General features: G+C 43.5%; 1 protein-coding gene across 4 annotated transcripts in view; it reads left to right on the forward strand.

The window, feature by feature from the left end:
- The window catches only part of LOC115152208 (UPF0606 protein KIAA1549), an 87,067-nt gene that overhangs the window by 55,353 nt on the left and 7,549 nt on the right, over nucleotides 1-24,165 (forward strand). For 2 of the 4 annotated variants that reach the window (XM_029696812.1, XM_029696815.1), the window contains exons 7-18: nucleotides 3,485-3,665; nucleotides 3,874-3,933; nucleotides 4,270-4,415; nucleotides 6,721-6,898; nucleotides 8,949-9,136; nucleotides 16,260-16,486; nucleotides 17,552-17,694; nucleotides 19,063-19,283; nucleotides 19,938-20,173; nucleotides 20,906-21,044; nucleotides 21,352-21,699; nucleotides 23,557-23,609. In XM_029696812.1, coding sequence (XP_029552672.1) covers nucleotides 3,485-3,665; nucleotides 3,874-3,933; nucleotides 4,270-4,415; nucleotides 6,721-6,898; nucleotides 8,949-9,136; nucleotides 16,260-16,486; nucleotides 17,552-17,694; nucleotides 19,063-19,283; nucleotides 19,938-20,173; nucleotides 20,906-21,044; nucleotides 21,352-21,699; nucleotides 23,557-23,609 — 2,120 coding nt within the window. The remainder of the gene's footprint in view (nucleotides 1-3,484; nucleotides 3,666-3,873; nucleotides 3,934-4,269; nucleotides 4,416-6,720; nucleotides 6,899-8,948; nucleotides 9,137-16,259; nucleotides 16,487-17,551; nucleotides 17,695-19,062; nucleotides 19,284-19,937; nucleotides 20,174-20,905; nucleotides 21,045-21,351; nucleotides 21,700-23,556; nucleotides 23,610-24,165) is intronic. The other 2 variants (XM_029696814.1, XM_029696813.1) reach the window with 2 other exon arrangements.

Consider the following 24,165-nt stretch of genomic DNA (forward strand, 5'->3'; position numbering starts at 1 on the left):
GTAAACAATTGTTGGAAAAATTACTTGTGTCATGCACAAAGTAGATGTCCTAACTGACTTCAAAACTATAGTTTGTGAACAAGAAATGTGTGGAGTGGTTGAAAAATGAGTTTTAATGACTCCAACCTAAGTGTATGTAAACTTCTGACTTCAACTGTAGGGTTCATACTCAGTAAATTAACGGATTAGACTGGATATTCAATTCATATCTGGAGAATACCATTTTAATTATTCCTGGTCATTTAATTTTCAATTCCCTTTCTATTTCAATTCCGCAAATGAAATGAGATCAAACTGACCCAAGCTCTTCTGCTGTATATTCACACTGGTTGAGTCAACATTGTTTCCATGTCATTTCACTCAAATTACGTTAAAGGGTAACTCTCAACCCCAATTTCAGCCTTTGCCCAACCTCTTCAAATATAAAAAAATATATAAAAAATGCATTCAGGTGAGAAGTTGTGGGTGGGGGGAATTGCCCATATATAGAGTCCTTTAGGTGCCTTATTGCAAACTCCAAGCGGGCTGTCATGTGCCTTTTACTGAGGAGTGGCTTCCGTCAGACCAGTCTACCATAAAGGCCTGATTGGTGGAGTGCTGCAAGAATGGTTGTCCTTCTGGAAGGTTCTCCCATCTCCACAGAGGAACTCTTCAGCTCTCTCAGAGTGACAATCGGGTTCTTGGTCACCTCCCTGACCAAGGCCCTTCTCCTCCAATTGCTCAGTTTGGCCGGGGCGGCCAGCTCTTGGTGGTTCCAAACAAACTTCATTTACGGATGGTGGAGGCCACTGTGGTCTTGGGGACCTTCAATGCTGTAGAAATGTTTTTCTACCCTTCTCCAGATCTGTGCCTCGACACAATCCTGTCTCAGCGCTCTCCGGACAATTCCTTTGACCTCATGGCTTGGTGTTTGCTCTGACATGCACTGTCAACTGTGGGACCTTATATAGACAGGTGTGTGCCTTTCCAAATCATGTCCAATCAATTTAATTTAACACAGGTGGACTCCAATCAAGTCTCTAATTTCAGTCTCATAGCAAAGGCTCTGAATACTTAGTCAGTTCCATAAATATTTGGACATTGACCAAGTTATTCTTAATTTAGCTGTCTACCACAGTATATTGGAGTTGAATGAATTCAATAAAGTGTAGACTTTAAGCTTTAATTTTAGGGTATTTACATCCAAATCGTGTGAACGGTACAGCACTTTTTATATTTGGTCCCCCCCTTTTTAATAACCTCTTAAGGATCGGACCCATTTTTTAAATTTTCGCCTAAAATGACATACCCAAATATAACTGCCTGTAGCTCAGGGCCTGAAGCAAGGATATGCATATTATTGATGCCATTTGAATGGAAACTCTTTGAAGTTTGTGGAAATTTGAAATGAATGTTGGGGAATATAACACATTAGATCTGGTAAAAGATGCCAGGCCTTTACTGCAGCTGCCTTCAGCAAGTGATATGCATGCTCAATTGGATTCTGGTCAGGTGATTGACTTGGCCATTGCAGAACATTCCACTTCTTTGCCTTAAAAAAGTATTGGGTTGCTTTCACAGTATGCTTCGGTCATTGTCCATCTGCACTGTGAAGCACCGTCCAATGAGTTTTTAAGCATTTGGCTCAATTTGAGCAGATAATATAGCCCTAAACACTTCAAAATCCATCATGCTGCTTTTGTCAGCAGTCACACCATCAATATATACAAGGGAACCAGCTCCATTGGCAGCCATACATGCCCACGCCATAACTCTACCTCCACCATGCTTCACAGATGAGGTGGTATGCTTCGGATTATGAGCAGTTCTTCTCCATACTCTTATCTTCCCATCATTCTGGTACAAGTTGATCTTTGTCTCATCTGTCCATAGGATGCTGTTCCAGAACTGTACAGGCTTTTTTAGATGTTTTTTGGCAAACTCTAATCTGGTCTTCCTGTTTTTGAGGCTTACCAATGGTTTACATCTTGTGGTAAACCGTCAGTATTTACTCTGGTGAAGTCTTCTCTTCATTGTTGACTTTGACCCAGATACACCTACCTCCTGGAGGGTGTTATTGATCTGGCCAACTGTTGTAAAGGGGATTTTCTTCACCAGGGAAAGAATTCTTCTGTCATCCACCACAGTTGTTTTCTGTGGTCTTCTGGGCCGTTTGGTGTTCGTAAGCTCACCAGTGTGTTCTTTCTTTTTAAGAATGTATGAAATAGTTGATTTGGCCACACCTAATGTTTTTGCTGTCTCTCTGATGGGTTTGTTTTGATTTGTCAGCCTAATGATGGCTTGCTTCACTGGCAGTGACAGCTCTTGGGACTTCATATTGAGGGTTAACAGCAACAGATTCCAAATGCAAATGTCACACTTGAAATCAAGTCTTGACCTTTTATCTGCTTACTTGTAAATTAACTAATGAGGGAATAACACAAACCTGGCCATGGAACAGCTGTGCAGCCAATTGTCCAATTACTTTTGGTCCTTTAATTTATGATTATATTACTTTGTCCAATTACTATTGAGTCCCTAAAATTGGGGGGCTATGTATAAAAATGGTTGTAATTCCTACACGGTTCATACAATCATTTTGACAAAACCCTTAAATTAAAGATGAAAGTCTACACTTATCTTGATTCCTTTCAAATCCATTGTGGTGGCGTACAGAGACAAAATTATGCAAATTGTGTCACTGTCCTAATATTTATGAACCTGACTGTATGTAAATAAGGTATTTCTGTTTTTTATTTTTAATAAATTAGCAAACATTTCGAAAAACCTGTTTTCGCTTTGTCATTATGGGGTATTGTGTGTAGATTGATAAGATAAAAAAAACTGCATTATTCTAAAATGTTTTTATCTAACAAAATGTGGAAAAAGTCAAGGGGTCTGAATACTTTCCAAATGCACTGTAGATGTGTTTGAAACCATAAGCAAAAACCTTGCATTTTGTGTAACATCAGTAGTCTAGTCAAGGAAGCATCATGCAAAATATATTGTCACGCTCCCCTTACCAAGACCAATGCCAAATAAGGCATGCTGTCACCTGTTTTTATAGTGAGCCTTGATGTGGTACTGTACCTCCCAGCACATCTAGTAGTACCCTCCCTTAAGATGATGTAGAGGCACTTTCTCAAGGTGCGTCTACATCACAATTTAAATGGTGGAGTTGAACCGCTAGGGGTAAAAAGAGCTAGATTTACTTCCAAAAGACCAACATATATTACTTTTGCAACGAACTGTCAAAATGAAGACCAGAATTGACGTGTTTCACTATAACTAAGCCTAAAACATCTGTTTTTTGTAAAACCAATGATACATTTACATCTTTGCAATTTGCCACACACAACCCACTGGGCAAACATCACACTGCAGTGTATGCTCACATGGTTTATTGGTGACAAGGTTTGTTGTGCAGAGTCTCTTTTTACCATTTACTGAACTTTTGATATCCATCCCTAGCTCAAAGACGTGTGGATATGTCATATTTTCCTAGATTGTGAACATCACCATGAACCAGCCAAGTAGTCAGCAGAGGGAGCCGGTGGACGTGACCTTTGCGGTGCGTGGGGCCATCGGCTACCTGAAGGGGTCAGAGGTCAGCAACCACCTGAGGCTGCTCAACATGGTGGAATTCAGCTACTACCTGGGCTTCCCCGTGCTGCAGATCGCCGAGCGTGAGTCTATTATCATAGTCTAATGGATTGGGATTTTATGCCAAACGCCACTCCTGGGAAGTTCACTTGGGGAAAAATAAATGTATTCTAGTCAAATGTATTCTATTAGTCAATCTGCTTCACCTTCTATACACCTATTTTAACCTCAATAGAGAGTATTTTCAGGTTGTCTGTACTTGTCTGGTTTCCCTCTGTTCTTTCCCAATAGCTTTCCACTACCCGGAGTTGAACACCACCCAGTTGCTTCGCTCATCTTGGGTTAGAACAGGTATGCTTCACATTTGCCAACACCTCTGACATTAGGTCAGCATTTCCCAAACTCGGTCCTGGGGACCTCAAGGGGTGCATGTTTTGGTTGTTGGAATTATTTGTTCATTATTTGAATCTGCTAGGACAAAAACCAAAACGTGTACCTCTTGTGGTCCCCAGGACTGACTTTGGGAAACGCTCCTTTAAGTATTCCATCCAATCTAAATCTCAACTGCAGCAAGAGGATGGATTGAAAGACATACACATGCAGGGCCTATGTTCTGGCTGTGTGTTGGTTCTGTATTTCCTGTCCTGTGAGTGATATCATAACTCTCTGTTTCCTGTCCTTGACCAGTGTTGCTGGGTGTGCTGGATCAGGGGGTGGATGAGCGGACCTTCCAGGCCAAGATGGAACGTCGTGTGGCCCTCCTGCTAGGAGAAGTGCTGGGGGCGGCCAGGCGCACCAAGAGGGCCACCAGCGTGGCTAACCACAGTGTTCAGGTAACCGCATCGGAGCGACCATACCGATCAAATTCTAATTTGGACCTTGAAGCCAGTTCCACTGCTTTTTTCAATGTTCCCTCTAATCAGGGACTGAATTACACCTGGGACACCAGGTAAGTGCAATTCATTATCAGGTAGAACAGGAAACCAGCAGTACTCCGGACCTCATAGGGTAAGTTTTGAATACCCCTGCACTATACTATACACAGGTAGTTGTGTGTGTACAGTTTATCTGAGGTAAGGGTGACTGAGTGTGTACTACACTCTTTGAAAAAAGGATTCTTCAGCTATCCCCATAGAAGAACCCTTTTGGGTTCCAGGTAGAACCCTTTTTGGTTTCAGTTAGAACGCCCTGTGGAAAGGGTTCTACCTGGAACCCAAAAGGGTTCTCCTATGGGGATAGCTGAAGAATCCTTTTATGTTCGAGGTAACACCTTTTTTTCTAAAAGTGTACTGCTACTCAGAGCCATTTATACAGAATAAGTCATAAACACACACCCACACACACATCTACATGTGTCCATGCACACACACACACACACACACACACACACACACACACACACACACACACACACACACACACCATGCATTACATTTGAGAATCAAATGACAGTTCTCTCGTGTTGTGCTTTACCATAGCTGTAAGTACAGCAAGTACAGCTCTCCCCCTGTGTTAATAGCCCCTAGTCTAGGCTGCCCTAGGTACTGTGTTACTGAAGAGAGTAAGTCTGGGTCGTGTGTGATCTGACACAGAAAAACAACCTGTGTTCCCTCAGCCAGCCTCTAATCCACATCCAGTCCCCAAGTTTATTAGAGTGGAATGATGAACAGTGTGTGGCCCCACCTGAACCACCCCCTTCCAAAACACACACACACACACACACACACACACCTCCTGGGTTTATAATAACTCCAGCTGCCAGGCAGAGAGAGAATTAATAATTGATCTGCTATTAGCGACTGGTGCACACAGCAGTCGAGTAACGGGTCTTGAAAGAAAGACAATTTGACTTGGTGGTTGGTCTTTGAGTGGCTGGCACTGTGATGAATACTGTAGGTGGGGTTGCCATGGATACCCCGGCCTATCCTGTCCCCTGAATGTTGTTAAGAGGGAGTAGAGCAGGTGCTGTGGAGCGCCACAAAAGGCAGAGCTTGATTAGTAAAGCAGTGGTGCTCTGTGTAGAAAAGACTACAAGGCCTTGATAATGAGTCTCACTGTTCCGGCTCATAGAGAGCTCACCACAAGGAATAATATCCACTGAATTAGTAGGAAGGAAGCTTTTACCAGTTGATGTGACTAACACTGTACTAGTCCACTCTGTTTGCAACCACATACCCTTCTACAGAGTATTGCTACGTTATTATTGGGTAATGGGGAAAGAAAAGTAGAGGCAGAATAGAAACCACCTATTTCACATTTAAACCACTGGAAGCTAGTACCAGGCTTTGTCGCTGCAGAGCTACACGTTTTATTGCGTTACATTTTATTATGTTACTAAGTGGGATTAAAATGAATTTAATTGTACTTTTTTGGTTGACAATTTACAAAAAATACTCTATAATGTCGAAGAGGAAGAAAAGTGTAAATATAGTAGTTGGAAAAAGTATTCAGCTCCCTGAGTAAATACATTTTAGAAACACCTTTGGCAGCGATTACAGCTGTGAGTCTTCTTGGGTAAATCTATAAGAGCTGTGCACACCTGGATTGTACCATATTTGCCCATTATTCTTCTGAAAAAAAGGTCAGCTAAACACAAGGCTTTGCATTCAGGCCAAAAAGTGTATTCCTTGCTGTGTTTTTATTGCAGTATTACTTTAGTGCTTGTTGCATACAAAATACATGTTTTGGAATATTTTCATTCTTTATTTGTGTTCTTCTTTTCATTATTGTGGAGTCACTATAATGATGTTGATCCATCCTCAGTTTTCTCCCATCACAGTCATTGACCTCAGTAGCTGTTTTAAAATCCCCGATGGCCTCATGGTAACATCCGAGCAGTTTCCTTCCTGTCCTGCAGCTCAGTTCAAGGACAACTGTATCTTGATGTCTCTGGGTGGTTTAATACATAATCCACAGCATAATGAATAACTTGACCATACTTAAAGATTTATTCAATGTCTGATTTGTTATTGTAACCCATCTACCAATCACTGCCCTTTTTTTATGAGGCTTTCGAAAAGCTCACTGGTCTTTGTTATTTGAGTCTGTCTTTGAAATTCAATACTTGACGGAGGGACCATACAGATGTTATATGTATGGGGTTAGTCATTCAAAAATCATACATCTTCCTCCCTTCAGATTGTGACTACGACCAGGCTGGTGGGAGCGGAACACCCCCTGGAGATGGTGTACTTTGTGGAGGGTCCCAGCGGGGAGCGGCAGCCTGCAATCACTACAGCCAACATGCTGAACCGCCTTGACGTGCAGAGGGCAGCCATCATACTGGGATACAGAGTGGAGGGCATCCTGGCTACACGTGAGTTCCAGTCTGCCATAGCCTGGTCCCAGATCGCTTTATGCTGTTTTGCCAACTCCTATGGTCTTGACTATAGAATATCTATCTAATCTAATCTTTCTAATCTATCTAACCTAATATATCCAATCTATCTACATAATCTATGTAATCTAATCCATCTAATCCATATAATCTATCTAATCTATCTAATTTATCTAATATATCTAATCTATCTAATCTAATCTATCTAATCTAATCCATCTAATCTAATCCATCTAATCTATCTCATCTAATCCATCTAATCTAATCCATCTAATCTAATCCATCTAATCTAACCCATCTAATCCATCTAATCTATCTATCTAATCCATCTAATCTAATCTATCTAATCCATCTAATCTAACCCATCTAATCCATCTATCTAATCCATCTAATCCATCTAATCTAATCCATCTAATCTAACCTATCTAATCTATCTATCTAATATATCTAATCTAATCCATCTATTTTATCTATCTAATCTATTTTATCAATCTAATCTATTTTATCTATCTAATCTATTTTATCTATCCTATCTATCTTATTGATCTATTTTATCTATCTAATCTATCTATTTTATCTATCCTATCTATCTTATTGATCTATTTTATCTATCTAATCTATCTACAGTGAGGGAAAAAAGTATTTGATCCCCTGCTGATTTCGTACGTTTGCCCACTGACAAAGAAATGTTTATTCACCTCTTTCAACCGTCAGACCAGTCTACCATAACATGCTGCCTATGACCCCAAGAACACCATCCCCACCGTCAAACATGGAGGTGGAAACATTATGCTTTGAGGGTGTTTTTCTGCTAAGCGGACAGGACAACTTCACCACATCAAAGGGACAATGGACGGGGCCATGTACCGTCAAATCTTGGGTGAGAACCTCCTTCCCTCAGCCAGGGCATTGAAAATGGAACGTGGATGGGTATTCCAGCATGACAATGACCCAAAACACACAGCCAAGGCAACAAAGGAGTTGCTCAAGAAGAAGCACATTAAGGTCCTGGAGTGGCCTAGCCAGTCTCCAGACCTTAATCCCATAGAAAATCTGTGGAGGGAGCTGAAGGTTCGAGTTGCCAAACATCAGCCTCAACCTTAATGACTTGGAGAAGATCTGCAAAGAGGAGTGGGACAAAATCCCTCCTGAGATGTGTGCAAACCTGGTGGCCAACTACAAGAAACGTCTGACCTCTGTGATTGCCAACAAGGGTTTTGCCAACAAGTACTAAGTCATGTTTTGCAGAGGGGTCAAATACTTATTTCCCTCATTAAAATACAAATACATTTATAACATTTTTGACATGTGTTTTTCTGGATTTTTTTGTTGTTATTCTGTCTCTCACTGTTCAAATAAACCTGCCATTATAGACTGACCATTTCTTTGTCAGTGGGCAAACATACAAAATCAGCAGGGGATCAAATACTTTTTTCCCTCACTGTATATCCATGCACATATCCATGCATCAGTGCATTCATTGGCACAGAACGTGTTCATTAAGCTTTTGGAGCTCCTGATCATAGTACAGAAAATCTGCAAAATAAAAAAAGAATACTGATTAATTGCTTTCTCAGTATATGTTGACGTGTATTTATAGCAGTGTTTCAACTAATGACTTTATCCTATAGACTGTGTCAAATGCCTATCAACCTCATTATATACCCATGTTCGGGATGAAAGCCTAACACACGGTCAGAGCACCTCAGGGGACTTCTGCTCTTACGGCAGGCGAGGGTCTCCCAAGGGGTACGGCAAGCCTTAATTAAGCCTAATGAAGTCCCTTGGTTACAGCAGAAGAACCGACAGCCTAAAGATGTTGTGTGTGGAACACAGTGTGTACCATGCAGTGCATCTACTCTAGCTGTTTAGAAATTAACTTGGTGTGCTAGTTTGGATTTCAGATGGGGATATATAAACACAGACAGATGCACACACACACACATGTAATTGCACATACATGATGTACACACACTCTATAATATTCTATATCATGTTACGTGTTAAGTATGTCTCTATGGTCCTGTAGCTGTGGAGAAGGTGGCGGGCTACCCTCCCACGGACACGGAGAACACCAGCGTGTGGATCATCGTCGGCGTGGTGGTGCCGCTAGGCGTGGCCATCGTCATCATCTCCATCCTGTACTGGAAGCTGTGTCGCACCGACAAGCTGGAGTTCCAGCCCGACGCCATGACCACTGTCCAGCAGAGACAGAAGGTGATCAAAAACCTCATAGAAATAAAGAGACTGGAGGAGGAGGAGGGGAGGAGGAGGGACGATGTGCCAAGGAGCATGATCCTAGAGTTTATTCACCTCTTTCAACCTGCTGTCATGTCTGGGTGTGTTGGGTCTTACATGTTTATGTTGCCTGTCTCTTTGTCCATAGCCACGGTCTTATATGGCCCTACTCTACACAGGCTATGGGTTGTAGGGTTACTGTTTCAGTCTTTTCTGTTCTGAACATGTTCTCACTGTGTGTGTATGTGTATATATATATATATATCTGCAGCACCTCTGTGCGTAGTACATTGTACTGTTAGTTATCGCTGACACTGACAGCTATTCTTCCTCCTCTACCTTCACACACTACATGGAGAGAGATGTGTTATCAGCCAGTCGACTCCTCTGTGTCTCCACTGTTTGTGTTATACGGTTATCGCCCCTCTAAAGGACATATCTATATCTAGGCCTCTATATCTCCCTGACAGTGCACTCCTCTAATCCACTTCTGTTTCTCCATGTCTGTATGAGACACTACTTCCTTGTTATGATTGGAGGGCTGTAGTTCTCGCGATATAGGGTGGTTGTGGTAGTCTCAGGCTGGGTCTCTGGGGCGAATCCTACAACTTAAGTAGAATTCTTTTGGTGTCAATTGGAGACTAAGTGAAAATGTGACTTAAGTGGGAGTTTTGCCCCTGTGCTGATAGTACTACTACTCTATATTCCTATACAGTTTAGCCTATCTCCCTCCCCTGCTGTCCAGTGATCCAGTGTATTCATGGAAAGGATCACAGGCTCCCTATGTGGCAGCATCCCATGCATTAGAGAGGATCACAAGCTCCCTATGTGGCAGGCAGCCCGACAGTAATTGGCTCTCACTGCTGTAAGGCACAGCGGCTGTGTTCTTGCCCATGACTGCCCCCGCTGTACTGCAGCTCCACACAGCTCTGCAAGATCCCCCTGGCTGACAGCAACACACTCACACACATGCGCACACTCACATATACGCATGCACGCGCTCACACAGACACCCTGCATAATACACACTCATTGCTATCCAGACAGTTAGGATCTGCTCTGCCTACTGCTGCTGCTGCTGGGGGCTGTCTAATCTCTATCCTCTCACTCACTCACTCACACACACACACACACACATGTTGGCGGCTGTCTCTTGTATACTGTTAGGCCCTGCTATTATCAGTCTGTCTGGTCTGTCTGTGTAGTTATTAAGGGTTCATCCTGTCTCTCTGATGGATCAGTCTGTCTGGTCTGTCTGTGTAGTTATTAGGGTTCATCCTGTCTCTCTGATGGATCAGTCTGTCTGGTCTGTCTGTGTAGTTATTAGGGGTTATCCTGTCTCTCTGATGGATCAGTCTGTCTGGTCTGTCTGTGTTGTTATTAGGGTTATCCTATCTCTCTGATGGATCAGTCTGTCTGGTCTGTCTGTGTAGTTATTAGGGTTCATCCTGTCTCTCTGATGGATCAGTCTGTCTGGTCTGTCTGTGTAGTTATTAGGGTTCATCCTGTCTCTCTGATGGATCAGTCTGTCTGGTCTGTCTGTGTAGTTATTAGGGTTCATCCTGTCTCTCTGATGGATCAGTCTGTCTGGTCTGTCTGTGTAGTTATTAGGGTTCATCCTGTCTCTCTGATGGATCAGTCTGTCTGGTCTGTCTGTGTAGTTATTAAGGGTTATCCTGTCTCTCTGATGGATCAGTCTGTCTGGTCTGTCTGTGTAGTTATTAGGGTTATCCTGTCTCTCTGATGGATCAGTCTGTCTGGTCTGTCTGTGTAGTTATTAAGGGTTATCCTGTCTCTCTGATGGATCAGTCTGTCTGGTCTGTCTGTGTAGTTATTAAGGGTTCATCCTGTCTCTCTGATGGATCAGTCTGTCTGGTCTGTCTGTGTAGTTATTAGGGTTCATCCTGTCTCTCTGATGGATCAGTCTGTCTGGTCTGTCTGTGTAGTTATTAGGGTTCATCCTGTCTCTCTGATGGATCAGTCTGTCTGGTCTGTCTGTGTAGTTATTAGGGTTCATCCTGTCTCTCTGATGGATCAGTCTGTCTGGTCTGTCTGTGTAGTTATTAAGGGTTCATCCTGTCTCTCTGATGGATCAGTCTGTCTGGTCTGTCTGTGTAGTTATTAGGGTTCATCCTGTCTCTCTGATGGATCAGTCTGTCTGGTCTGTCTGTGTAGTTATTAGGGTTCATCCTGTCTCTCTGATGGATCAGTCTGTCTGGTCTGTCTGTGTAGTTATTAGGGTTCATCCTGTCTCTCTGATGGATCAGTCTGTCTGCCTTCTCTTCCTCCAACCTCTCCGTCCAACTGGGCCATTTGGCTCCAGGGCTGCTTGAGTGGGGCTAGGCAGCCGTACACTGATGATCAGACATCGTTCCCTACCTCTGCCCAACACCTCTATCCATCATCACATAACACATCCCCTCTTTCCACTTCTATTTCTCTTTCCTGTTTCTGTTCAGTCCACTCAATCACCGTTAAGGGAATCACCATTCAGGGAATCATCGTTCAGGGAATCAAGGTCTCCTCTTTCAATCAAGAGGCAAATAACCATTAGTGAGAGTGAGGAGGAAGAGGATGAGGAAGAAGATGAGGAAGAGGAAGAAGAAGAAGAAGAGGAGGAGGAGGAAGATGAGAAAAAGGGGAAGGTACAAAGTAGAAGCAAGTAGTTTGTAGAAGACCCTGAACAAAATAGGTTGTGTAGTGGACTTGGATCCATTGGTTGTTGTGAGCAGAGGATGGTAGCATATTGTCCCTGTACTAAAGGGGCAATGAAGTCCCATGGTAGTGAACACCCAGAGACCTTGTCAACTCATCACATGTATCGATCTCCATCCACTCCATCTGCTCAGGGGCCAAAGCTTCCTCCTCCCAAGCCAAAAACAAAGCCCACGCGGAAAGGTGAGAGCTATGAGGAAGAGGAGGAAGAGGAGGAGGAGGAAGAGAAAAAGGAGAAAGAGAAAACAGTGTTGAAAGGGAAGAAGGCAAAGCAGAAGGTACAATGTACTGTATAAAGAAAGTAGTCCTCTCCTTATTAGACGTGTTGACCTGTTTCCAGGCCTTAGAGAGCGATTGGTCAGACACACAGAGATGGTAACTAGTTTGGCCTAGTACTCATGTTTACGTATTATAATAAAACTAAGTCTTGTTTGAATACTTGGCTTCAATGTTTTTGATGCTTAACATTGTAGTTTTTGAAGTCTCATCCAAATAGGCCAAATATTGGATGGATACCATACTATAATGTACTGTATCAGTCTTTAGTAAGTACTGTAGTTCCCATTAGACTAGGCCAAGGTTTCAATATTTTTTTCTCTCTTTTGTTTTCTCCCGACATAGTGAATAGTGTGTGAGTAGAATCAGTAGCATAGCCTAGATCTCTGTGGGGTGGTGGTGTTTATACCTAGATATTCAGTTGTTGACTAGACCAATGGGTGCTTACTGCTTAGCCTGCCCGGTTTATCATACTGGAGAGATTTCCCTCTCAAAGACAAAAGCTTGGCGTAGCACCCTGTATTATATGCATATTCAACAGCGTTTAAGAAATATATTACCTTCAGCAGGGTTATCTTTTGATCAAGCCATCAATGTTTTGTGATTATTCGTGTCGCAAAAATGTTCGCTAACGTGTTAGCAATTAGCATGTTTGACATTTCAGTTGAAGTACTACTACTATCAGCTTTTTGATAAGAGGTTTAGCAAAAAAAAAACGGCCCGTATTATTGGCCCAGTTATTGGCCACCTTACTATTTTGTTCTATTACAAGACATATCCATTTAATTGTGTTAAAAAAAGAGACACCAACCTCGTATCCGAAGTGTTTACTAGATCGTTGGCTAACCTTCCAGTAAAAAAATACTTGCCTGTCAACTTTTGATTGCGCAGCCCGCTGCGCCCTCCTGTAGACTCTTAAAAATGGTTCTTCACCCACATCTTCTTCAGTGTTGTAACCAAATAATGTCTCATTATTTGTTTTACAAATGAATCTTATGTTTTGAGAAAGTAGATAACAGTTTAATACTAACATATAAATTAGTATGAATCATTTAGGTTAAAAAGTTGTATAGTAAATGATGTGTGGTTTGCTATACATTCAAATTTTACAATATACAGCATGTCCCACAAAATGTGTGTGTATATGTGTGTGTATATATATATATATATATATATATATATATATATATATATATATATACATACAGTTGAATTCGGAAGGTTACATACACCTTAGCCAAATACATTTAAACTCCGTTTTTCACAATTCCTGACATTTAATCCTAGTAAAAATTAGGTCAGTTAGGATCACCACTTTATTTTAAGAATGTGAAATGTCAGAATAATAGTAGAGAGAATGATTTATTTCAGCTTTTATTATTTTCATCACATTCCCAGTGGGTCAGAAGTTTACATACACTCAATTAGTATTTGGTAGCATTGCCTTTAAATTGTTTAACTTGGGTCAAACGTTTCGGGTAGCCTTCCACAAGCTTCCCACAATAAGTTGGGTGAATTTTGGCCCATTCCTACTGACGGAGCTGGTCAGGTTTGTAGGCCTGCTTGCTCGCACACACTTTTTCAGTTCTGCCCACAAAATTTCTATAGGCTTGAGGTCAGGGCTTTGTGATGGCCACTCCAATACCTTGAATTTGTTGTCCTTAAGCCATTTTGCCACAACTTTGGAAGTATGCTTGGGGTCATTGTCCATTTGGAAGACACATTTGCGACCAAGCTTTAACTTCCTGACGTCTTGAGATGTTGCTTCAATATAACCACATCATTTTCCTGCCTCGTGATGCCATCTATTTTGTGAAGTGCACCAGTCCCTCCTGCAGCAAAGCACCCCCACAACATGATGCTGCCAGCCCCATGCTTCACAGTTGGGATGGTGTTCTTCAGCTTTTTACATGACCTTTTATTTAACTAGGCAAGTCAGTTAAGAACCAGTTCTTATTTTCAATGATGGCCTAGGAACAGTGGGTTAACTGCCTTGTTCAGGGGCATAACGACAGATTTCTACCCTGTCAGCTCGGGGATTCAATCTTGCAACCTTTCAGTTACTAGTCCAATGCTCTAACCACTAGGCTACCTGCCGCCACTAGGCTACCTGCCGCCGTTCTTCGGCTTGCAAGCCTCCCCCTTTTTCCTCCAGACGTAATGATGGACATTATGGCCAAATAGTTATATTTTTGTTTCATCAGACCAGAGGACATTTCTCCAAAAAGTACGATTTTTGTCCCCATGTGCAGTTCCAAACCGTAGTCTGGCTTTTTTATGGCGGTTTTGGAGCAGTGGCTTCTTCCTTGCTGAGCAGCCTTTCAGGTTATGTCGATATAGGACTCGTTTTACTGTGGATATAGATACTTTTATACCTGTTTCCTCCAGCATCTTCACATGGTCCTTTGCTGTTGTTCTGGGATTGATTTGCACTTTTCGCACCAAAGTACATTCATCTCTAGGAGACAGAACGCGTTTCCTTCCTGAGCGGTATGACGGCTGCATGGTCCCATGGTGTTTATACTTGCGTACTATTGTTTGTACAGATGAACGTGGTACCTTCAGGCATTTGGAAATTGCTCCCAAGGATGAACCAGACTTGTGGAGGTTACCATTTTTTTTCTGAGGTCTTGGCTGATTTCTTTTGATTTCTCCATGATGTCAAGCAAAGAGGCACTGAGTTTGAAGGTAGGCCTTGAAATACATCCAGAGGTACACCTCCAAATTACTCAAATTAAGTAAATTAGCCAATCAGAAGCTTCTAAAGCCATGATATCATTTTCTGGAATTTTCCAAGCTGTTTAAAGGCACAGTCAACTTAGTGTATGTAAACTGCTGACCCACTGGAATTGTGATACAGTGAATTATAAGTGAAATAATCTGTCTGTAAACAATTGTTGGAAGAATTACTTGTGTCATGCACAATGTAGATGTCCTAACCGACTTGCCAAAACTATGGTTTGTGAAAAATACATTTGTGAAATTTTAATGACTCCAACCTAAGTGTATGTAAACTTCCCACTTCAACTGTATATATTTACACATCCTCCAACAGCTAGAGAGTGTCTGAAATTAGAGGGTGTCTGATGTTGGGGGGATATTAGCTATTAACATGCAGAATAGAGAGCGATAGAAACTTAGAGAAAGAGAGAAGGAGAGCGGCAGAGCCGCACACAGCTTCCCAGTGGACCCAGTGGTAAACGCACATCGAGCAAGCCTCTCATGAAGCCATCCATGTTTCACTCCATCAGAGCAGTACATTTTAGAGAAAGCGGTGTGATCCACCAGAAGAATCAATTCCCATATGTCGATTTAATGTATGCTGTCGAGGGTTATGTTGTGGGAGAGTGGCAATGTCAACCAGTCTCCTCTTCTTCATTCAATATTCTAAATGGAATCCCTGTGACTTGACTGATTTTCTTAACACCAGAAACCCACTTACTGCACTAACATAACACAGCTCAGGTCTCTCTGTCTACTCCTGTGTTGTGAGACAGCCCCTGAGGCTTTAGAGTCCAGTGCACGAACCCCCTTGAGGATAGCAGACAGAGAGACAGTCCTGTGTTTACCCCACTTTACTCTCCCTCTGCTTTTAATTCATTCATGCCTGTCGGACTCTCCCTGCGCTCTCCCCATCACTCAGTCAGCCCCAGTCACTCACAATTCACTACCCCTCCATCTCTCTGTCGCTTCGCTCGCTCGCTTCTCTCTCTCCTGAGGGGAAAGGCAGCCTGCCTGGCCTACTTCTGTCTGTCTGTCTGTCTGTCCTCCCTCCCGCTGCGGTCGTATATCTGTCTGATGACACCTTCCCTCGACTCTGAAAGCAGCTGGCAAATCGATGACTGTGATTGTTTTTATTCTCCCTCTCACCCCCACTCTCAATCTCTCCATTTTCCCTGTTGTTATATATCCTCCTGCTCCTGTTCCTCTCTCTTATCCCCCTCCTCTCTCCCTCCGCTCTCTCTCTCTCTCTCTCTCTCTCTCTCTCTCTCTCTCTCTCTCTCTCTCTCTCTCTCTCTCTCTCTCTCTCTCTCTCTCTCTCTCTCTCTTCCTCCTCTGTCTCGCCATTCCTCCATCCCTTCCTCCTCTGTGTGTCCTCTATCCTCCTCAGCTCCAGGCTCCCAGTGTGAAGGGCTTTGACTTTGCCAAGCTGCACCTGGGCCAGCACAGTAAGGATGACATCATGGTAATCCAGGAGGCTGGTGCCCCCGGCCCTCCCTTGCCCAACCTCAGCGCCAAGGAAGCCGCATCGGAGAACGGCGAGGTCCCCACCCCTAAGTCAAAGGGGACCTCCGTCTCCTCCACCAAGGCATCCCGCAGCGCACGCAGACGAGGAAGGTCAGTAGCCCCCCCCACTGTGTGTGTGTGTGGCTGGCTGGCTGGCTGGCTGGCTGTGCAGCTCTGCCTCATTCACCTCAGCAGGGAGATTCCAGTAGACAGGATTTGAAAGATGTTCCATTCACAACAGCCCGTCTTAATCAATTATTAATACAGTACACTAGACATTTGATGTATTTTGTTAAAGGGGTTTCCTTCTATAGAAATGCATTAGTAGGTAATGGTTTGATATATTGTGATTGTTTTTTCTACTTTTTGATGTATTGTTGCTGAGCTTTGTTTTGTGTTTTTGGTTTCTACCTTATGCACATTGAGCGTGGGAAATGCGCTTTACAAATGAAATATTATGATACATAATCCTGGTAGAAAATGTAAAAGCAGTGACATATACTTCCTTTCTGACCTACTGTGGACAGCTCAGTTCATTTTCTGTCCCGTGACCCACACGGCAGGGTTAGCAGTTTGGGGAGTAGCCTATCGCTGGCCTCTCCACTGCCGAACCGTCACAGCTAAATCAGTGGTGTCAATACGTGATGGTCTATTCTCATGAGAAGGGAGAATGGTCGCTCTGACTGAAAGATCATTTCTCCTCGCTAATTGCTTCAGCTAATAGCAGATGATTTAGGCTTGAATGCAGGAGTGGCAGCCAGCACTCTGAATCCGGTGATGACTGGGATGGTTTGCTGTCACATTGTCACTAATGGAGGGGATTAGAGCGGTAATGATTGAAAGAGAGGATTGATATTGACATGTCCTTGACTCTGGAGAGCTGTTCTACCAAGTTGGATAGGAACTTAATTATACTGTCAATGGGAATAATCCTAGTGATAGATTATGACAAAAAGCTTTTTTCTTTTGAGAAAAAGCCATTACAAACGTATTTCCCCCTGGAATTGATTAATTAAAAAATGACTATTCAAAGCACTGTTGTTTTCATTCTATATAGTATATAGAGCTTTGGAATTGTTTATACTGTATACATGTGTAAGTATGTTTGTGTGTGTGTGTGCATGCTCGCGTGTTTGTACGAACATGACAAGTTTGTGTGTGGCTTTCCGGGGACAGGATCTCTCCATCGGACGGGGACTCCATGGTGAGTGCTGGGTCCAGTGATCGTGAGAGGGAGTCAGCCGAGGAGAACCTGAGAGCTATCGCCATGCCAAACGACAGCAAGCAGGCCCGCAAGATCCCCATCAATGTTTTAAATGGCAAGTGTCCATGGCAACACAGAGAGAAGAGGAGGCGGGGCAGGGGAGCAGAGAGAGGGAGAAGAAAAACAAGGGAAATAGAGACTTGGAGGAAGAGAAACAAGCAACTGATAGACAGACCAGGAGTGAAGGAGGGACAGAGAGGGACAGAGAGGGACAGAGAGGGACAGAGAGGGACAGAGAGGGACAGAGAGCAAGAGAAGGGGGAGAGACTGAGTTACCGTGAAAGTGAGATAGGTAGTATGTCTGACAGTCTGTTGAAAGGCCTGTGTAGTGCCACTCTGGCCTGGTTACTGGGTGTGTACACTGTGCAGACAGAGACCGAGACAACGCCAGCCAGGCACAGACTGAACCTGACTCACCACAGAGGAATGGCTCCAGCATTACGACCTCAAAGCCCTTCCTCTTGCACACACACACACACACACACACACACACACACACACACACACACACACACACACACACACACACACACACACACACACACTACCTCTCAGGGCTGCTACTCAACATGCTAAACAGAGGCTCCTTCGCTTCTTTCTACAGTCTAAATAGGCTTGGCTGAGGCCAGGAGACAGGACGTTATCAGCACTGGAATTTCTTCTTCTAAATGACCCTCTGCTGTGGATGGTCAAAGACCTGACATAGCACTCAGAGTAGTGTATACACACCAGTAATGATGTAGTGCAGAGCGATGTCCGACTCCTCCAGTATTTTCTCTAAATGCTCTGGGTCTACCGCTGACGTAGTCCTGTAGAAATGGAAGGGAGAGACTTTTGCCTATATGGATATGTTTTAAACAGAATGACCTTGTCATCTGGTTAACTTGAATCTCTCTGTCTGTTGTTTCCCCGTGACTTCACTTCCTCTGTCTTGTCTGTTTTGGCTTTCAGGGAAGAATAGAATTGGTAAGAGTTTTGCTTTCTGTCAGTTCAACTTCTCTCGGTGTTGATAGACATGAGGCTTTTGGGACCTGTAGCTGCTGTCTGTGCGACCGTGACGTGACGTCTGTTGTGTCGTGGTTGCTTTGTGTCGTGCTTCTCATCAATCACCACCATTCAGATGTCAGATGTGTCGTCCCAGAGATGGGGAGCAATGAATGTTGTTGAACAACAGTAGTTTTAACGTTAGCTTTGCCACGAACATGCCTTTTTCTTGTTGTAGCTCCCAACAAAACAAAAACACTATTATTATCTTACATTGGAATACATATAAAAACATACCTTGATCATGTTAAAAGTAGTGAATCTATTTCAAAGGATCTGCCCCCTGGTGGTGAAAATAGTTGAATGACACCTGTAAGTTCTATCACAAATTTGCCTGGCTGTGATGTTGACCTTAGTCTTCCTCCCTGGTCCCCCTCAGGTCCTCCACCCATGAACGGCCATGACGAGCAGCTGTCGTCGGCCTCCATCTTCGAGCATGTGGACCGCATGTCCCGCTCGGCCGACGACAGCCGGCGCTTGTCCAATAAGATCCAGCTGATCGCCATGCAGCCCATGGCCTTCCCAGCCCGGCGCCACGGCGCCACTGTCAACGGTATCAATGGCAGTGGGCAAGAAACACACAACATCTTCAACAAGGAGGTGAGACGCTGAACCTCTAGGACCCACTAACACCCTTCCTCAGACACATGTATGCAGGTTACAGTAATGTCATTCATTACCTTACATGGGGAGCATGTATGAACAGTAGATTCTAATGTGAGTGTCTCTGATCTTCTCTAGTCTCTCCACTGTCTAGACATCCAAAACGGTTCTTCGGCTGTCCCTGTAGGAGAACCCTTTTGGGTTCCAGGTAGAACCCTTTTGGGTTCCATGGAACCCAAAAGGGTTCTACCTGGAACCCAAAAGGGTTCTTTCTGGAACCAAAAAGGCTTATTCAAAGGGTTCTCCAATGGCAGGGGTGTCAAACACATTCCACGGAGGGCCGTCTAGGTCTTTCAATGAAGTCCTAGACGACCAGGTGAGGGGAGTTCCTTACTAATTAGTGTACAAGGGAGGAGCAGACACATGGCCCTGCTTGGAGTGAGTTTGACGGCTGTGCTACGGGGACAGCCGAAGAACCCTTTGAGCTTCCAGATAGCACCTTTTTTCTTAAGAGTGTACAGACAAAAGAGATGTCATCCTCAGTCAGACTCACCTGTATAAATCAAGGTCAAATGAAGTATGCAGTACGTATAGTAAAGCTGCATCTGGCCTAGTGAGTCACTGCAGTCATGTCTGGCTGTTGTTATTAAGACCCAGGTGGCGTTGAGGCACAAGTCTGAGATCGAGCACCACCGGAACAAGATCCGTCTGCGGGCCAAGAGGAAGGGTCACTATGACTTCCCTGCCATGGACGACCTGGTGGACAACGGTCTGACCACTGACCCCAAGGACCAGGACCGCATCTACCACAAGGCCCAGATGCAGATCGACAAGATCCTGGACCCCGACATCCACATGCCCTCGCTGTTCATGGAGCCTAAAAAGAGGTCAGTTATTTGGGGTTTGGGAGGGGTAGGGTGTACACAGTGAGGGGTGTGCATGCGTGCTTGTGCAGTAAATGTACCTGAGGGAACTGCGTTATGTCTGTATGTTTCTCATTATAAAAGATACCGCGATTCAGAACTTTTTCTGAAGAGAATGTCATCCAGCTTTTCTTCGCTGATGACTGACAGAGAAAATTCCTTTTAGGAGCTGTACGTCCTCCAGAAACATCTAGACTAATTTGCTTTGAACTTGGTAGAAACGTCCGGTGCTTTTTGCAGTCACAATGAGGAGAAATCTCCTACCGGTAGGAGAGTAGTTTAGACAGTGGAAAAGTAGAACGAGTTTTTAAAATGCACCTTCAGTTTGCTAACATTTTAGGGAGAAAGATAAAGATATCTCCATTGAATAAAAAAACCTCACGTTTGATGTCTATTCAGATTGCCGGGCCTCCGTTCCATTCCAAACGACCAGTAGATAAGAGTCCAGGCCTAAACACTTTGATTCTGTCTCTGCGTCGGAAATGGCTCCCTATTCCCTATATAGTGCACTACTTTTGAGTGCAGCTGAACAGTAGTGCACTATATAAGGATTAGTGCCATTTTTAGACCAACTGGTCAAAAAATAGTTAAATGTAGGGAATAAGGTGCCATTTCAGTGTGTTTGTCGATGTTTGTTTGCCCTTCCATAATACTGTATGTGCTGCTACTCTGTATTGACATCTCTCTCAATGGCAGGGGGAGGCGTTCTCCCAAGCAGAAGAAGAAGCACCAGCTGAACGGCAGCCTGACGGACGCAGACAAGGACCGCCTGATCTCCAACGACAGCGACGGCACCTACAGGAAATACCCTGGGGTCAACAACGTGGCCTATGTGGTGGGTATACCTGTGGAGCATATTGTATACACACACACTATAGAGAGTTAAAGGATGCTTTTATGTTGTCAACAGAGAGGAATGTCTTCTTAATCCGGGTCCAGATGTAACGTACATAAAACATTTCTGTTCCTTTTGGCGTTGTTACAAAACATATAACGGAATCACATTTGTTTTTTAAATGTAAAAACATTTTTCTTTATATATATATTTTTTCCAACTCCAAACTGATCTGAATGAAGATTAGTCATGATGTGTATAATGGCTTTGGCTAATGACCATCTTTCTCCTCTCTTCTTTACATTAGTCAAATCTAGTCTCTTATTGTTCCCAGTCGGACCCTGACCAGGCCCCAGAGTCCGGGACCCCCTCCCCCAACGACGACGTCTTCCTGGGCCCAAACTCGCCCCCTCCGGGGCATGCCCCTCCCCCGCCCCCCTACATGCCCCCCCAGCCCTCCATCGAGGAGGCCCGGCAGCAGATGCACTCTCTGCTGGACGATGCCTTTGCCCTGGTCTCCCCCACCTCCCAGGGCAGCACGGCCGGCCTCACCTTAACTGGTGTCAACTCCAACCTCCCCAGCTCCAGCCCCCCACCCCGCGGTGGAACCCGCCCCTGGGGCTCGTCTTACCCAGCACTCAGCCCCTTCTCCTCGGTGAGTCTGTATGGCCTCCCCCTCCACAGCTCTATTGATTCACTAACACCTCTGGGGCCTACTGACAGCTCTCCTGCTTGGTCCTTGTCCTGCTACAGACGAGTTGCAATTGACACCGAAGGGTTTCTCGTAAGTTCGAGGTTTTTGGTTTTTGGTTTTTGGATTGCACCAGCTTCCGTAAGCGTGAGGTGTAGCAGTGCACCGTTTTCCTAATGTAATATGGATAACTGTTACATACGTCACGATAAGACTCTTTATGCTCAGTGTTTTTCCTCCTTTACCTCACAACTCTCAGGTTTTCAATGTCAGTTTGACGCTCCGCACAGACACACTGTATTTACAACATGTTCCGGTTTAATTAGATCTTCTTAGTTACCAATCAGTGGAGGACGTCTCCGTCTGTCTCGCCCACCCACCCCCATGACCCCACTCAACTCTACATTACTACAGCACATAAGACCTTAATGCAGCACTACACTACTACAGTACATTGCACGAGCCATAAGCCTGCTCAGTAATACTGCAACTACTGTACATATGTTCCTAACAAACTCCTAAGTCTTAGGACATGTGAGCTGCACAGTCCAACCTTTTGAGACGTAAGGCTGCTGGTGGTTTGGTATGGTTGTTTGCCATAAGGCGCAACAAAACACTTGTCATCTACACTACAGTACAGTCCTCTGTTTAACGTGCAATGCAGCAACCCTTTGACCGTGCTTAAAAAAAGAAAAGGACTAGTTCGTAATTGCCCTCAAGGCAGTACCATGCTAATGAATTAAACGATAAGATAGTGCATTGTGTTATGTGTGGTTATATGAGATTACTGCTATAGCGTGTGTTCCAATTACACTGATTACACTAGGAAGATTTACAATATAATATACATTCAAATGTGAGGAAGGAGCTGTTGATCATGAATTATATATATATTAGGGAGTTTCCAGTTCAGATTCAACACTATATGTATAATGTAATAGTAGTGGATATGCCAGTGCTTTAAATGTACACTGCATTCCTTTCTTAAATATAAAACCTTCTGCTGTTCAAAGTTTATTTTAAGGCATTTGAGGCAAGAGCAGACTTTAATAAGTTACAGAATATATTTGATAAGAGCAAATAAAGGTTAGGCTCTTCAACTTTCTATATGAACATTTTCTTTGACCTTTCCTATTTAGTTGTATAAAGTTCACTCCCAGTCATTTTAAATTCATACAGACGTCTTAGCAGAGTAATAGCTCTGTTGTCTAAAACCAGCCCAATAAAGACTGTTGCCTACCTCAGGTGTAGAGAGCTCTAAATTCATCTGTGCTCTCATAAAAGCCATTCTCCATGCTTGTTCTGGTTCCGTGCATTAATGTGCTCTGAAAGGTCACTGTTAGAGCAGGAGAACAACATCCAGCTGAAACCAGAGAAGCCCATAGGCTATTTCTCCATTTCTCCCTGCAAAACACCAAAGCTTAGTCTGCTGTACGATGTTGGACTCTCAGCCAAAATCTATCATAGCGTAATGTAACATTCAATCAACAAAAATAGCAATATTATGCTCCAGCACAGAAAAAAAAATTATGAAATTGTATGAAATGTATGCATTCACTACTGTAAGTCGCTCTGGATAAGAGCGTCTGCTAAATGACGTAAATGTAAATGTAATGTGTAAAGTGCTTTATCTGGATATATACTGTGTTATTGGGTGATATCGATTTTGATTGTACATGATCTGCACGCTTCAGTGAGGTCCCTGTAGTCTTTACTTGTCCATCCCAGTGTCTGTGTGTCTTGTCCTGACAAAATGCCCGTCTCTCTCTTATCCATCCCAGTGCCTGTGTCTTTGTCCTGACAACATGTCTCTCTCCTCAGAGATACGCTGAGTTAGGAATGTCCCCTCCTTCAGTCCAAGGCTTACTACAGCGGTGAGTAGCTAACCATAGAGATACAGTACATACAGTTGAAGTCAGAAGTTTACATACACTTTAGCCAAATACATTTAAACTCAGTTTTTCACAATTCCTGACATTTAATCCTAGTAAAAATTCTGTCTTAGGTCAGTTAGGATCACCACTTTATTTTAAGAATGTGAAATGTCAGAATAATAGTAGAGAGAATGATTTACTTCAGCTTTTATTTCTTTCATCATATTCCCAGTGGGTCAGAAGTTTACATACACTCAATAAGTATTTGGTAGCATTGCCTTTAAATTGTTTAACTTGGGTCAAACTTTTTGGGTAGCCTTCCACAAGCTTCCCACAATAAGTTGGGTGAAGTTTGGCCCGTTCCTCCTGACAGAGCTGGTGCAACTGAGTCAGGTTTGTAGGCCTCCTTGCTCGCACACACTTTTTCAGTTCTGCCCACAAGTTTTCTATAGGATTGAGGTCAGGGCTTTGTGCTGGCCACTCCAATACCTTGACTTTGTTGTCCTTAAGCCTTTTTGCCACAACTTTGGAAGTATGCTTGGGGTCATTGTCCATT

This window comes from Salmo trutta, chromosome 17 (assembly GCF_901001165.1).
Source record: "Salmo trutta chromosome 17, fSalTru1.1, whole genome shotgun sequence".
Lineage (NCBI taxonomy): Eukaryota > Metazoa > Chordata > Actinopteri > Salmoniformes > Salmonidae > Salmo > Salmo trutta.